Source organism: Oncorhynchus kisutch, linkage group LG8 (assembly GCF_002021735.2).
Source record: "Oncorhynchus kisutch isolate 150728-3 linkage group LG8, Okis_V2, whole genome shotgun sequence".
Classification (NCBI taxonomy): Eukaryota; Metazoa; Chordata; class Actinopteri; order Salmoniformes; family Salmonidae; genus Oncorhynchus; species Oncorhynchus kisutch.
In genome coordinates, this window is record NC_034181.2 from 20,914,082 (window position 1) to 20,928,389 (window position 14,308).

Genomic DNA, 14,308 nt, shown 5'->3' on the forward strand with positions numbered 1-14,308 from the left:
GAGGTTTGGTTATGGGAAACAGTCTGATTGACTGTCTCATAGATTTAACTGCTGCTATGAATCAACTACCCTCCCACACCAAATAACAGACAAGCCTGCCCACTAGGCACACACTGGTTTAATCAAGGTTGTTCCACGTGATTTCAATGAAATTACGTTGAACCAACAGTTGAATTGATGTCTGTGCACAGTGGGTGTGTTCCCAACCATGAAGGAGGAGAAAATAAGTATTTGTATAACTAAATTCAGAGCCTACTTTCAGTTGGATTGAAATTGCTGGAGAGGACTGCCGATATTTCAAATAGCCAACACTTGGTTAGATGCTGAGAACACTTCCCGTTGAAAATTTGATTTGATTAAATATGAAGCCTATGGCTGACATGAATTGTACTTTTGATCAACATGGGGACCCAAATGGAGATAGATTACTGCTCCAGGCGCTGTGGGATGATCTGCGAGCGCGACGGGAGTTCCTCACGTCACCTTATCTGCCCGCGTGCTTTGCGTTCTTCATCCACATTCTCCTCTGCTCACCTTTTCTAGTGTTTGAAGCGCTGGGATGTTTCTGGCCACGGATACATTTCTACAGGATCTCTAGGAACGCCGAACCGTTGGGGTTGTGTTTGCAGCGATGGGTTGACTGCTTTTGGAGGATTTTTATCAAATACCTGACAACTATTCTCCCGGCCAGCGCGCTTTACCAAAGCGTTCGGAATCCAATATTCCCAGAACTCGCGCCATCCTGGAGAGTGTTCATAGCGGAGGTTATCGCATGCCTACTTCTATTCGATGCGCTGTTCTTCATATGGCATTATTCCATGCATCGGTAAGCTTTTTGTTTTTATGAGACACTTTGATGTGTAGTGATTCACTTCAGGTTGTGCATAATATGGCGACATATTTCATATCATCTGACAAAATGACACTGCTCAACTCAGCTCAGCCATAGAGTACGACAGTATGAGTCATAAAACCTCCAAAACCTAGTAGTCATACAGGGAAATGGTTCCAGTCGTGTTACCACTATAGATTTTTCCCATATGAGAATTTAGAAACACTTAAAATAAGGTCTGTGTTTGGTGTAGGTTTTACCCAGGCGCGACGTTTTGTATAACTGTAAGTATCTCTAGGACATGGTGACTTATCAATATATAATGCCTGTATTTACCCCCCCAAAAATGAAATTCAAATTAGCGGCAAATGTGGCTATCATAATGAACCACAAATGCCATGATGAGACTACTGAATCGAATAAAAGGTAAGAATCTCTGGATTAACTATCTAATGTTAGCTACATGTAGTAATTAATAAATTGGCTTCATTTCTTTAAATAGACAATGCTGTGAACTGTCTTGTGAAAGTTTTAAATTGACACAATACACGTTAGCAAAGGTGTCATCTAGATGACGTGCAGGAGCTTGCAGGGATTTGTAGTTTTGCATGATATCTACATTGGTGTTAATTAGCATTTTCAAATCTGAGCGTAAATAAAGACAAAAATAAAAGTAATCTTGTCTGAGAGATTTACATGGTTAACAAAACGTCACACCAGGGTAAGCCTACACGAAACACAGCCCTTACAATTTATTTTTGGCTCTAAATAAGGTTGTTGTTTCAAAAAAATCCCCAATGGGAAAAATTATTGGAACCATTTCTCTGTATGACACCGTTACTGTTAGATTCTCTAGATCAATGTAGCATCCACAGTTACAACCAATAGGTGGCAGTAAAATACCAACATATGTACACATTTCATCCAAATATACTAAACAATAATATAAATGCAACAGGTAAAGTGTAGGTCCCATGTTTCTTGAGCTGAAATAAAATATCCTAGGAATGTTCCATACACACACAGCTTATTTCTCTCATGTTGTTCACAAATTTGTTTACATCCTTGTTAGTGAGCATTTCTCCATTGCCAAGATATTCCAACCACCTGACATATCAAGAAGCTGATTAAACAGCATTATTATTACACAGGTGGACCTTGTGCTGGGGATATTCCAACCACCTAACATATCAAGAAGCTGATTAAACAGCATGATTATTACACAGGTGGACCTTGTGCTGGGGACAATAAAAGGCCACTCTAAAATGTGCAGTTTTGTCACACAACACAATGCCACAGATGTTTCTAGTTTTGAGGGAGCGTGCAATTGGCATGCTGACTGCAGGAATGTCCACCAAAGCCAGCCCAGGACCTCCACATCTGGCATTTTCACCTGCGGGATCGTCTGAGACAAGCGACCCGGACAGCTGGTGAAACTGTGGGTTTGTACAACCGAAGAATTTCTGCACAAACTGTCAGAAACCGACTCAGGGAAACTCATCTGCTTGCTCGTTGTCCTCATCAGTGTCTTTACCTGACTGCAGTTCAGCGTCGTAACCGTCTTCAATGGGCAAATGCTCACCTTCGATGGCCTCTGGCACGCTGGAGAAGTGTGCTCTTCATGGATGAATCCGGGTTTCAACAGTACCAGGCAGATGGCAGACCGTGTGTATGATGTCGTGTGGGCGAGCGGTTTGCTGAGGTCAACGTTGTGAACAGAGTGACCCATGGTGGGGTTATGGTATGGGCAGGCATAAACTACGGACAAAGAACACAATAGCATTTTATCAATGGCAATTTAAATGCAATCCTGAGGCCCATTCATCTGCGGAAATCACCTCCTGTTTCAGCATGATAATGCACATCCCATGTCGCAAGGATCTGTACACAATTCCTGGAAGCTGAAAATATCCCAGGTCTTCCATGGCCTGCATACTCACCAGAAATGTAACCCATTGATCATGTTTGGGATGCTCTGGATTGACGTGTACGACAGCTTGTTCCAAAAAAGTTGAACTTCTCCTGGGGTTGCCTTGCCGTGAATGTCATGTCGACCATACTCCTGTTCTTTCTGAAGCCGCATTGTGACTCTGGCAGCAGCCTCTGTGTTGCATCACCTTGGCCAGGACCTTGCTGGCAACAGCCAAAAGGGATATCTCCCGGCTGTTGTGCAGATGGACTTGTCGCCCTTGTTCTTATTGATCATGACAATGTTTGCATCCCGCCACTGTTGAGGGACGATCTCCCGGTCCCAAACCTTTAGTGATGTACTGGTGGAGCGTTCTGGTGCAGAAATAACCTCCCTTAAGTAGCTCTGCCGGGATGCTGTCAGCGCCAGGAGTATTGTTCTTGAGAGAACAGATAGCTGATAACACCTCTTGGAAGGTTAGCAAATGGTTGAATGGGTGGATGAACAGGCAGTTCTTCCAGGATGGAGTGGTCTGTAGGAGGATGCTGATTGAGTAGTGCTTCAAAATGGTCAGTTTGCACTTCCTTACTCTATGCATGCCATTGCTTGCGAAGGGTAGCAGATGTGGTGCTGTTGAGAGTAGCCCTGTGTGCTTTGTGCATATTGACACCATCACAGCCTTACTGGACCCTTACTGGACAGAGTTCTCATCGAACCAGTCATGATGTTTCCTACCTCTGTAGCCAATGGAGTGAGCCACTGCCTGAGAGCACTGAGCTAATAGATGTCCACTTCTGTTCCATGGGGTCCTCTGCACTCAGAAGAGGCTCAGTCTCCCTCAGCCTTTCAGCGAGAGAGCGACGGAAACTCGTCCCTTACTGCAGCTTTCTCAAGCCAGATACAGTGCAGATGCCTCTTACTGGACTTCTGCAGGTGTTGGGGGGGAGAGAGGCCTATTTTCACCTGGTGATTATCCAGTATCATACGGTGATTTGTCCAGAATTCTGCACCTCTCATGGCACGTGTCAGCAGGATGTCATTAGTATCAGAATGTCTCACTGTGACGTAGTCAATCAGGTGCCAGTGTTTGGAGTGTGGGTGCATCCATGATGTTGGATATTTGTTCTTCTGCTGGAACAAGGTGTTAGTGACAATTCGATCATGCGCGACACATAGAGTTAGCAGTCCCATGCCGTTCTCATTGACCTGGCCAACACCATGCCTACCCAGTACTCCATATTTTGTTGTTCTGTCCCACCCTTGCGTTGAGGCCACCCAGCAGAAAGATCTTGTCATTCATGGGGATGCTGTGAATTGCCTCATCTAGTGACTGGTAGAAGCAGTCCTTTCTCTCATTTTCAGATGGTAGCGTTGGTGCGTATCCACTGAGAAGAGTAAGCATAACGCATCTTGGCTGGGAGGATACGGAGAGACGTGTCTTTCACTTATGCCGACAGATGTTTCGGTGAGGCTGGGTAGAAGGCTGTTCTCATTTGCCAGTCCCACACCGTGCTGATGTTGTCCACCCGGAGGGTAACCTTTCCAGAAGAAGGTTTAACCTTCTCCCTCTTTCAGGGAACCTTCATCCAGGAACCTGGTCTCACTCAGGGCAGCAATGTCAATGTTGTAGCGCCTTAGTTCTGCAGCAATCAAAGCTGTTCTCCGATGGGGTCTATCGCTATTATCGTCAGTGTCCAAAAGAGTTCTGATGTTCCATGTCGCCAGTCTCAGGGGAATTATTTTCTTTTGCATTTTTCGACCACTGAGTGGAACTCCCGATAGGTGCAGTAGCCTATCCAGGATGGCGTGAGTGGAACTCCCGATAGGTGCGGTAGTCTATCCAGGATGGCGTGAGTGGAACTCCTGATAGGTGCGGTAGTCTATCCAGGATGGCGTGAGTGGAACTCCCGATAGGTGCGGTAGTCTATCCAGGATGGCGTGAGTGGGCAATTTTTAGGCTACCTTTTCTAAGCATCTCCCCAGCTGGGGTGAGCCGTGTGGCTCCTTAATAGGGCTAATCAGTCACACAGTAGTCTGATGTGAGCAGATTCCACTCAAGTGCCAGCTGCTGGCGACCATAGTAGCCCTGTGCCGCTGGCGTGCAGGGGTATGATTAAGGGCTCCCGGTGCATTCACTCCTGCCCCCATCACCAGACACCCCAATGCCCCAGACTCTAGTCCGGTTTCTGGTTGATGGCTTCACCAAGGTCAGAAGTTGATACCTGTGCAAAGGAAGTTATTTAAAGTGCCGCTGAGGTTGCGCAATCCCCAACAGCGAGCTGTAAGCGAGAGTATGCAAACGTGGTAAGCGGGCATGCCACTAAACTCTACCTAGGCACTACTGCACTAGACGTGTCACATGCACCCTGCGGTTGCCTGTCGCGTGCGCGTGCACACACACACACAATAATATTATTACGTTAAATATTATTACACACATATACAGCACCAGTCAAAAGTTTGGACACACCTACTCCTTCAAGTGTTTTTATTTATTTTTTATTTTCTATATTGTAGAATAATAGTGAAGACATCAAAACTATGAAATAACACATATAGAATCATGTAGTAACCAAAAAAGTGTTAAACAAATCAAAATATATTTTATATTTGAGATTCTTCAAAGTAGCCAACCTTTGCCTGGATGACAGCTTTGCACAATCTTGGCATTCTCTCAACCAGCTTCATGAAGTAGTCATCTGGAATGCATTTCAATTAACAGGTGTGCCTTGTTAAGTTAATTTGTGGAATTACTTTTCTTCTTAATGCATTTGAGCCAATCACTTGTGTTGTGACAAGGTAGGGGAGGGGTTCAGAAGATAGCCCTATTTGGTAAAAGACCAACTTCCAACATAATTATGTCATAGTTTGATGTCTTCACTGTTATTATACAATGTAAAAAATAGTAAAAATAAACACTTGAATGAGTAGGTGTGTCCAAACTTTTGACTGGTACTGTATAATAAATGTTCTAACAAAATGTCCATATTAACAATAAAAATGATTGAAAATGCAGTTCAAAATGTCAGTGTCTCAAATGAAATTCTAGCTAGATAAATAAAATGCTTCAGTTACATACTCTACATGTATTTTCATTCAACAGTAGCCTATCCCACAAATTGCAAGGAAAATATGTTTTGGCTGATCTTTCCCTGTAAATGAAGTCTATTCATCTGTCTTTTAGGGTGAACCTCTCAGTGACAGCGTTGTACGGCCAAGGATAACAAAATTATCAAACCTGGCTTTTGTCCAAAGTGTTGTAAAACATTCCTCTGATCTCTGATCGGCTGTCTTATATACAATTATGTAGACACGCCCAAATGTGCAGAGCTTACCCACAAATGTTTAGGCAATACGCATGCACAACATATGAAATAGTCTCAATGCAACAAATGAAGCTAGGCAAAGCAGTGATTATTTTGCGTACCCTGTCCTTCCCATGGAAATAATAATGTTGCTAAAGGAGATGGCTGCCGTTTTACGATCTCGTAGCCAATTGTGCTATTGTGTATGTTTTTTTGCATTATTTGTAACATATTTTGAACATAATGTTTCTGCCACCATGTCTTATGACCGAAAAGAGCTTCTTGATATCAGGGCAGCGATTACTCACCCCGTACTGGAGGAATTCTTCCTCAGCGAGTCGGACGGGGAGGATTTACTTCGGACGCCCAACAGGGCCCTCATCCCCGTCATTCGCAGGAGGAAAAGACGGAGATATCGTGGACGACTGTCCGAGTGCCTTGTAAGGATCCATCGCCGAGAGGGTAATCTACCTTTACCATCAGTCCTATTAGCCAACGTACAATCAATCGATAATAAAATAGACGAACTACGAGCACGTATATCTTATCAACGGGACATTAGTTTTTCGTTTTTCGTGCTCCTAGTAGCCGGGGACTTTAATGCAAGGAAACTCAAATACATTCTACCTAATCTCTACCAGCATGTTAAATGTGCAACCAGAGGGAAAAAGACTCTAGACCACATGTACTCCACACACAGAGATGCGTACAAAACTCTCCGTCACCCAACATTTGGCAAATCTGACTATAATTCTATCCTCCAGATTCCTGCTTACAAGCAAATACTAAATCAGGAAGCAACAGTGACTCGTCAGATGAAGCAGATGCTAAGCTACAGAGCTGTTTTGCTAGCACAGACTGGAATATGTTCCGGGATTCCTCCGATGCCATTGAGGAATATACCACATCAGTCACTGGCTTCATCAATAAGTGCATTGATGAAGTCGTCCCCACAGTGACCATACGTACATAGCACAACCAGAAGCAATGGATTACAGGCAATATCCGTACTGAGCTAAAGGGTAGAGATGCCGCTTTCTAGGAGCAGGACTCTAACCCTGAAGCGTATAAGAAATCCCGCTATACCCTCCGACGAACCATCAAACAGGCAAAGCATCAATACAGGACTAAGATTGAACCTTACTACACCGGCTCTGACGCTCGTCGGATGTGGCAGGGCTTGCAAACTCTTAGACTACAAAGGGAAGCACAGCCGCCTGCTGCCCAGTGACACAAACCAACCACACAAGCTAAATTACTTCTATGCTTGCTTCAAGGCAAGTAACACTGAAACGTGCATGAGAGCACCAGCTATTCCGGACGACTGTGTGATCACGCTCTCCGTAGCCGATGTGTGTAAGACATTTAAACAGGTGAACATTCACAAGGCCGCAGGGCCAGACGGATTACCAGGGCGTGTACTCCAAGCATGCACTGACCAACTGTTAAGTGGCTTCACTGACATTTTCAACTGCGTCTGTAATACCAACATGTTTCAAGCAGAACACCATAGTTCCTGTGCCCAAAAACATTAAGGTAACCTGCCTAAATGACTACCGACTCGTAGCCATGAAGTGCTTTGAAAGGCTGGTCATGGTTCACTTCAATACCATTGTCCCAGAAACCCTAGACCCATTCCAATTTCAATACCGCCCAAACAGATCCACAGATGATGCAATCTCTTTGTGAGAATGTTATTCATTGACTACAGCTCAGTGTTCAACACCATAGTGCCCTCAAAGCTCATCACTAAGCTAAGGACCCTGGGACTAAACACCTCCCTCTGCAACTGGATCCCGGGCTTCCTGATGGACCGCCCCAGGTGTTTTTATTTTTATTACATTTTTTATTTAACCTTTATTTAACCAGGTAGGTCAGTTGAGAACAAGTTCTCATTTACAACTGCGACCTGGCCAAGATAAAGCAAAACAGTGCGACAAAAACAACAACGCTGATCCTCAACACGGGAGCCCCTCAGGGGTGCATGCTCAGTTCCCTCCTGTACTCCCTCACTCATGACTGCATGACCAGGCACGACTCCAACACCATCATCAAGTTTGCCGATGACACAACAGTGGTAGGCCTGATCACCGACAACGATGAGACAGCCTATAGGGAGGAGGTCAGAGACCTGGCCATGTGGTGTCAGGACAACAACCTCTCCCTCAACGTGATCAAAACAAAGGAGATGATTTTGAACTACAGGAAAGGGAGGACCGAGTACGCCCCCATTCTCATCGATAGGGCTGTAGTGGAGCAGGTTGAGAGCTTCAAGTTCCTTGGTGTCCACATCGCCAACAAACTATCATGGTCCTAACACACTAAGACAGTCATGAAGACTGCACGACAAAGCCTATTCCCCCCCAGGAGACTGAAAAGATGTGGCATGGGTCCTCAGATCCTCAAAAGGTTCTACAGCTGCACCATCAAGAGCATCTTGACTGGTTGCATCACTGCCTGGTATGGCAACTGCTCGGCCTCCGACCGCAAGGCACTAGAGGGTAGTGCATACGGCCCAGTACATCACTGGGGCCAAGCTTCCTGCCATCCAGGACCTCTATACGGGGCGGCAGGGTAGCCTAGTGGTTAGAGCGTTGGACTAGTAACCGGAAGGTTGCAAGTTCAAACCCCCGAGCTGACAAGGTACGAATCTGTCATTCCCCTGAACTGTTCCTATGCCGTCATTGAAAATAAGAATTTGTTCTTAACTGACTTGCCTAGTAAAATAAATAAAATAAAATACCAGTGTCAGATCAAGGTCCTAATCATTGTCAAAGACTCCAGCCACCCTAGTCATAGACTGTTCTCTGTTACCGCGTGGAACCGGAGCGCCAAGTTTAGGTCCAAGAGGCTTCTTAACAGCTTCTACCCCCAAGCCATAAGACTCCTGAACAGCTAATCAAAGAGCTACCCAGACCCCTCTTACACTGCTGGTACTCTGTTTATAATCTATGCATAGTCACTAACTCTACCTACATGTACATATACACCCTGTATATGGCCTCGCTACTGTTATTTTACTGCTGCTCTTTAATTATTTGTTACCTTTATTTTCTATTGATCTTTTTTTGTCTTAACTTCTTAAAGCTTTGTTGGTTAAGGGCTTGTAAGTAAGCATTTCACTTTAAGGTCTACTACACCTGTTGTATTCGGTGCATGTGACAAATAAAATGTGATTTGAACAGTGACTGGAGTCAGGAAGGAAGGCATGAATACCCTGGCTCCTTTCCTGAGGTTTTGATGCAGTTTTAGCAACTCTTGAGATGAGCATAAAAACAACTAGAATTATTGAGAAAAAACATTAGATAACAAAAAATAATTTATATAATTGTTTTTTATTTGGCTTTTCATAGTAGCTTTTTTTCTTAGATTATCACAGGTTAAGCACTGCCTACCCTGACTGCACGTCACTGCTTCTCAGGGCCTTCCTGTATGTAAGCATATCATGGCATCTGCCAAGAATGTGCTCGCCCTGTAACTGCAGGGGTCACTGGTTCAATCACCAGAGCATTTCACAAGTGTTTCGCTACTCTGGCAATAACATCGGCTAACCATGTGTATGTGTCCAATAAAATGTGATTTGATTTGAGGTGTCACTGGTTCAATCACTAGGCTACTCCTCTTAATTCACCACACACCTATGTTTTTGATCATTTAGTTGTAACCCAGACAACAAAGTTATAGACCAACACAATACAGTGCATACACATCAAAGTTCTGTCTGTATGGTCCCCAGGGTTCCTTGGCTGTATCGGATGGTCCACCAGGCTCACCACCAGAACCGGATTACCTTTGCCCTGACTGCCCAGGATGCCAGCCCGGCTGAGCTCCTCTCCCTGCAGGTGCTGGCCCTGACCAGTGCCTGGGTGGTGGGCTGCCACCCTTTGAGCGAGGCCCTGTTCCACCTGCTCAACACTTGGCTGGCCATAGAGGACCACTGTGGTTATGACCTGCCCTGGGCCCTCCATAGACTGCTGCCCTGCTTCGGAGGGGCCCCCTTCCACCAGGCACACCACCACATCTACAGGGGGAACTACGCCCCCTACTTCAGGCACTGGGACTGGCTTTGTGGGACCTACCTGAGGGTAAGGGAGGAGGCTGGGAGGAAACATGGAGGGAGGACAATGAGAAGGAGGAGGAGGAGGAAAAGCCTGGGGTCTGACTGTGTTTGTATGTGCGCGTACAACAAAGCTTAAATCACATCAGGAGACCACTTTTGAGGTGTGAGGAAGAAAATACAACTTTATATTTTGCAGGTTTTAGTTCCCCTTTTAATTTCAATTGAGCACATCAAGAGACTGTTTTTTGGCTGGCAGTGTTTCTGTACTGCATGTGCAATAGCAGAGTTTGCTAATCAAAATACCAGCCGATTTGATACAATTCATTCTACCAGGTAAGCCTACTTTGCAGTTAACATTTCATTTGGAAAGTTTACTGGAAGGCCTTTAGAAATGACTGTTTCTGCAATGTTAACTGACTTTCCCAGTTAAAGTTTAAATGTAAAAATATATATATACTGGCTGCACAAAGTGGTAGACACAGGCATTCCCATGTCATTGCAACTTCAGAAAGTTGCAATAAATACAAATCACAGATGCATTATTTAATATTCTTTACATGTCGGCTTTGGCTTGAACCAATCTGTGCTTGCTTTTTCCTCTATGGCACTTCGATTTATTTTTATTTTTAAATGTAACATTCATTTAAGTAGGCAAGCCTGTTAACAAATTCTTATTTACAATGACGGCCAAACCCAGACGACGCTGGGCCAATCGTGTGCCTCCCTATGGGACTCCCAATACCGGCCAGTTGTGATACAGCCTGGATACAACTTGGTAAAACAGCCACACAGTGAAGCCTCAACTAGCTCTCACAGTCTCACGTCAGAATTAGACATTCGTCCATGTTTCTCAAACAAAACTTTTTGAAGTTGTTGCAAATTTTAAAGTGTTTAAGGTTAAGTTTATGCATTAATGCCGAAATCTTAAGGTTAGGCATTAACTCTGAGTGGTTAAGGTTTGGGATAGGCTTAAAACAAAAATCTCAAACAACTTTCTGTTGCTGGATTCTAATTTGCATCCTACAGAATCAGAGACAGAATCAGAGGCTTGTCGTGGAAATAAGTCACTCTGGGTTCATTCTATTGTTATCTGCACGTGGGTGATGTCTTCACCCCTCCCTGGCTTAGTTTCCCAGATGCAAGGATGATTTAGAGACAATGAGGAATTGTTCTAAACTCCTCCTGGTTACACCAACCACATATTTTCTATGCAAATGCAGTCTTTAACTCATTTGTCAACTCAAGCCATCTCTGGTGACCATACGCCCAGATTAGCTACAGGGAACTAGAGTGGAGACCATAAAAACACAGACACTAACAGGACAGATATATCCTATTTGTTAAGTATTAATATCTAACTATTAATATCAAACAAATCAGGTAAACAAGTAATTTTTCTATCACAGGCTTCAGAGACAATAAGAATAATGCATTTTATTTGGAAGATGCCTTTCAGGACACCACAAAAAATCTAGTGCTGTACATAAAATCAATTCCATTCATTAATTCAAATTATGCTTGATTATTTACAGCTTATCAACTTCAAAATAATGGACGGGTTCTGGCACGTGTCACTTCACACTGATACCATGTGCAGGAAACAGTAGCTTACCACTGTGTAGGCTAGGCTATACTGTGTAGGGTACTCAGCGTTAGCTAGCTAGTTAGCCAAACAAAGCTCACTGTTAATCTTGTTCAAGAGACCTTGTATAAAAGAGGATGTTGGCGCAGTTATTTGATATCAGTGATTTTGCCATGAAGGGCCTCCAATCCCTCTCTATATCAGTCACTGATTGCATTGATCTAATCAAGGGCCTTAAAGACAGTTTCAATACATTCAGAGACAATGATCAGCACCACAACACTGATACTTTTAGAAATCATGAAACACGCTTCTCTACTTCGACTCGCATTCTCTACCTCCCTCTGCTGAGACATGACCATCAGTCCAGTAAAATAAAGTTATTTCAACTTATGCTCTGATGCGCTTCGCAAGTTGTAGGCTACAAAAACGGACCTATTACCAGTGTCATCATATAGCCTAGCTTGAGACTCCAGTTTTGAAATATACAGGACTCTAATTGGACTTCTCTTATTATATATTAAATTAGGCAAATTAATGAAACAATACTTATTTCCAGTCAACGGCCTAACATTTTTAGGAATGTAGTTTAATTGGAAATCGAACTTAGCTCTGTGCTTCTCCACCCATGCACTATAGTTAGGCCCTATAGGCTATTGAACCATTTCATTGATATCACACATTGTAGGAACACTTGATCTCCTGCACCCAGCAGAGAATTGCACTAGGCTTGTATTTTTACTCAAAGTGATCTAGGCTAAGAAAAGGTTGGTGACCACTGTTCTTGTCTATATTGGCTATGGCTGCCTATTGTGATTATTACAGTTATATCTGGGCATTATGTTCTAATCTCATAGTCTATTAATTAAGCTTTAGGCCTCTGGTTTATTATGTGTAGGTCTATGTGAGTCGCATGTTAAATGCAAGAGTCATGCATTTACGTAGGCCTACAAAACGAATTGGTCAATTTAATGCAAAATCACATGTTAAATGGTTTGTTGTGTGCGATTGATTACAGTAGGGTATAAGGTAGGCTATGCTTTAATGATAATTTAATGATTTGAGTGCCTAAATGTAGTCCCATTGTCACGATCGTTATAATTATGATGGTCGGACCAAGGCACAGCGTGAGTATAGTTCCACATCTTTTAATGAATAAGTGAAACTGAAAACAAAATAACAAAACTTACAAAGACCCGTGACTACGTAGTGTTCAAACACACTATACATAAACACTATCCCAGAACCCACAGGTGGAAAAATGCTGCTTAAGTATGATCCCCAATTAGAGACAATGATAACCAGCTGCCTCTAATTGGGAATCATACAAATCACCAACATAGAAAATCAAACCTAGAACCCCACATAGAAAATATAAACTAGAACAAAAAAAACCTAGTCACGCCCTGACCTACTCTACCATAGAAAATACAGGTTTTCTATGGTCAGGATGTGACACCCATCTAAATTTTTGATGGCCCTGCCATCAATGGATTTCTGCCTACACCACGTGTGTGCGTGTGGACATAACAATTGGTATCCATGAGTTCATCTGACTCTGGGGAAGTAGATAAAGGGCTTCATTGCCAAAATTGCAAAGTATCCCTTTAAGCTTAGGGGTTAGGTTAAGGTTCAGTTTAGGAGTGAAGGTTAGAGTAACGGTTAGGTTTAGGAAAAACAGTTTTTGATTGGAAATACATTTTATAAAGTGTTTGTTTTGTAAATTCCAGGTGCTTATGTGTTGATTCATATGGGACTTAGGTATGGCAGAGATCTCAATATGTGATAAGCATAGATGTAGAGAGACAATGGTGGTCCTTTGGCTAAATTGGCATGTTTGTAATAGACTGTTAATAGCTTGTTATAATTACTCTACTCTTATAGTCAGGCTATTTGTTCTACTGTCACTAATAGCCCAGCTAGCGCATATCGTTCTGATAACCATACGTTTCTTAGAGCTTCGTAAGAGCGTTTTTTTCCCTCTGATTATTTTCAGGTGTGAAAGTAAGGCGCTACGGTCCGGTGCAAAATATATAGTGTGGGTTTCACTGTACATGAGCCTATCAAAATAATTCAAACAAAATGTCAAGAGAACTGTAGGCAATTACACCACCTTTTATCATTACTGCATGTTAGAGGCATGAAATATGAGCAAATGGACTCGAAAACTGCTGTTGTTGTAGAAACTGCTCTTGTAGTCGAGAACTGTTAAGCATTCACCCAGGGTTTATTCAATAGTGACCTGCGCAGGGGAGACCTTTTCTGGATGCAGCCAGCATTGGACTCTTAGACATAAATACATTTGAGCATATATAGGCAAGGGACATCTGGTTCAGTTCAGCACACTCCTCTCTACTGAGGTTTCTTGGCAAGCTTATGTAACGGATGTGAAACGGCTAGCTTAGTTAGCGGTGGTGCGCGCTAAATAGCGTTTCGATCGGTGACGTCACTTGCTCTGCAAGGGCCGCGGCTTTTGTGGAGCGATGGGTAACGATGCTTCGAGGGTGACTGTTGACGTGTGCAGAGCGTCCCTGGTTCGCGCCCAGGTCGGGGCGAGGGGATGGACGTAAAGTCTACTGTTACACTTATCTATTACATAGTGGCATCCAAGTGATACAAC

At 43.5% G+C, this 14,308-nt stretch overlaps 1 protein-coding gene across 1 annotated transcript; it reads left to right on the forward strand.

Annotated features, from left to right (window-relative positions):
- Positions 1-259: 259 nt before the first annotated feature.
- On the forward strand, positions 260-13,021 carry LOC109894929 (cholesterol 25-hydroxylase-like protein). Its single transcript, XM_031829778.1, has 2 exons — positions 260-826; positions 9,783-13,021. The coding sequence occupies exons 1-2, from the start codon at positions 363-365 to the stop codon at positions 10,240-10,242; spliced, it is 924 nt and encodes a 307-aa protein (XP_031685638.1). The 5' UTR covers positions 260-362; the 3' UTR covers positions 10,243-13,021.
- The last annotated feature ends 1,287 nt before the right edge of the window (positions 13,022-14,308 follow it).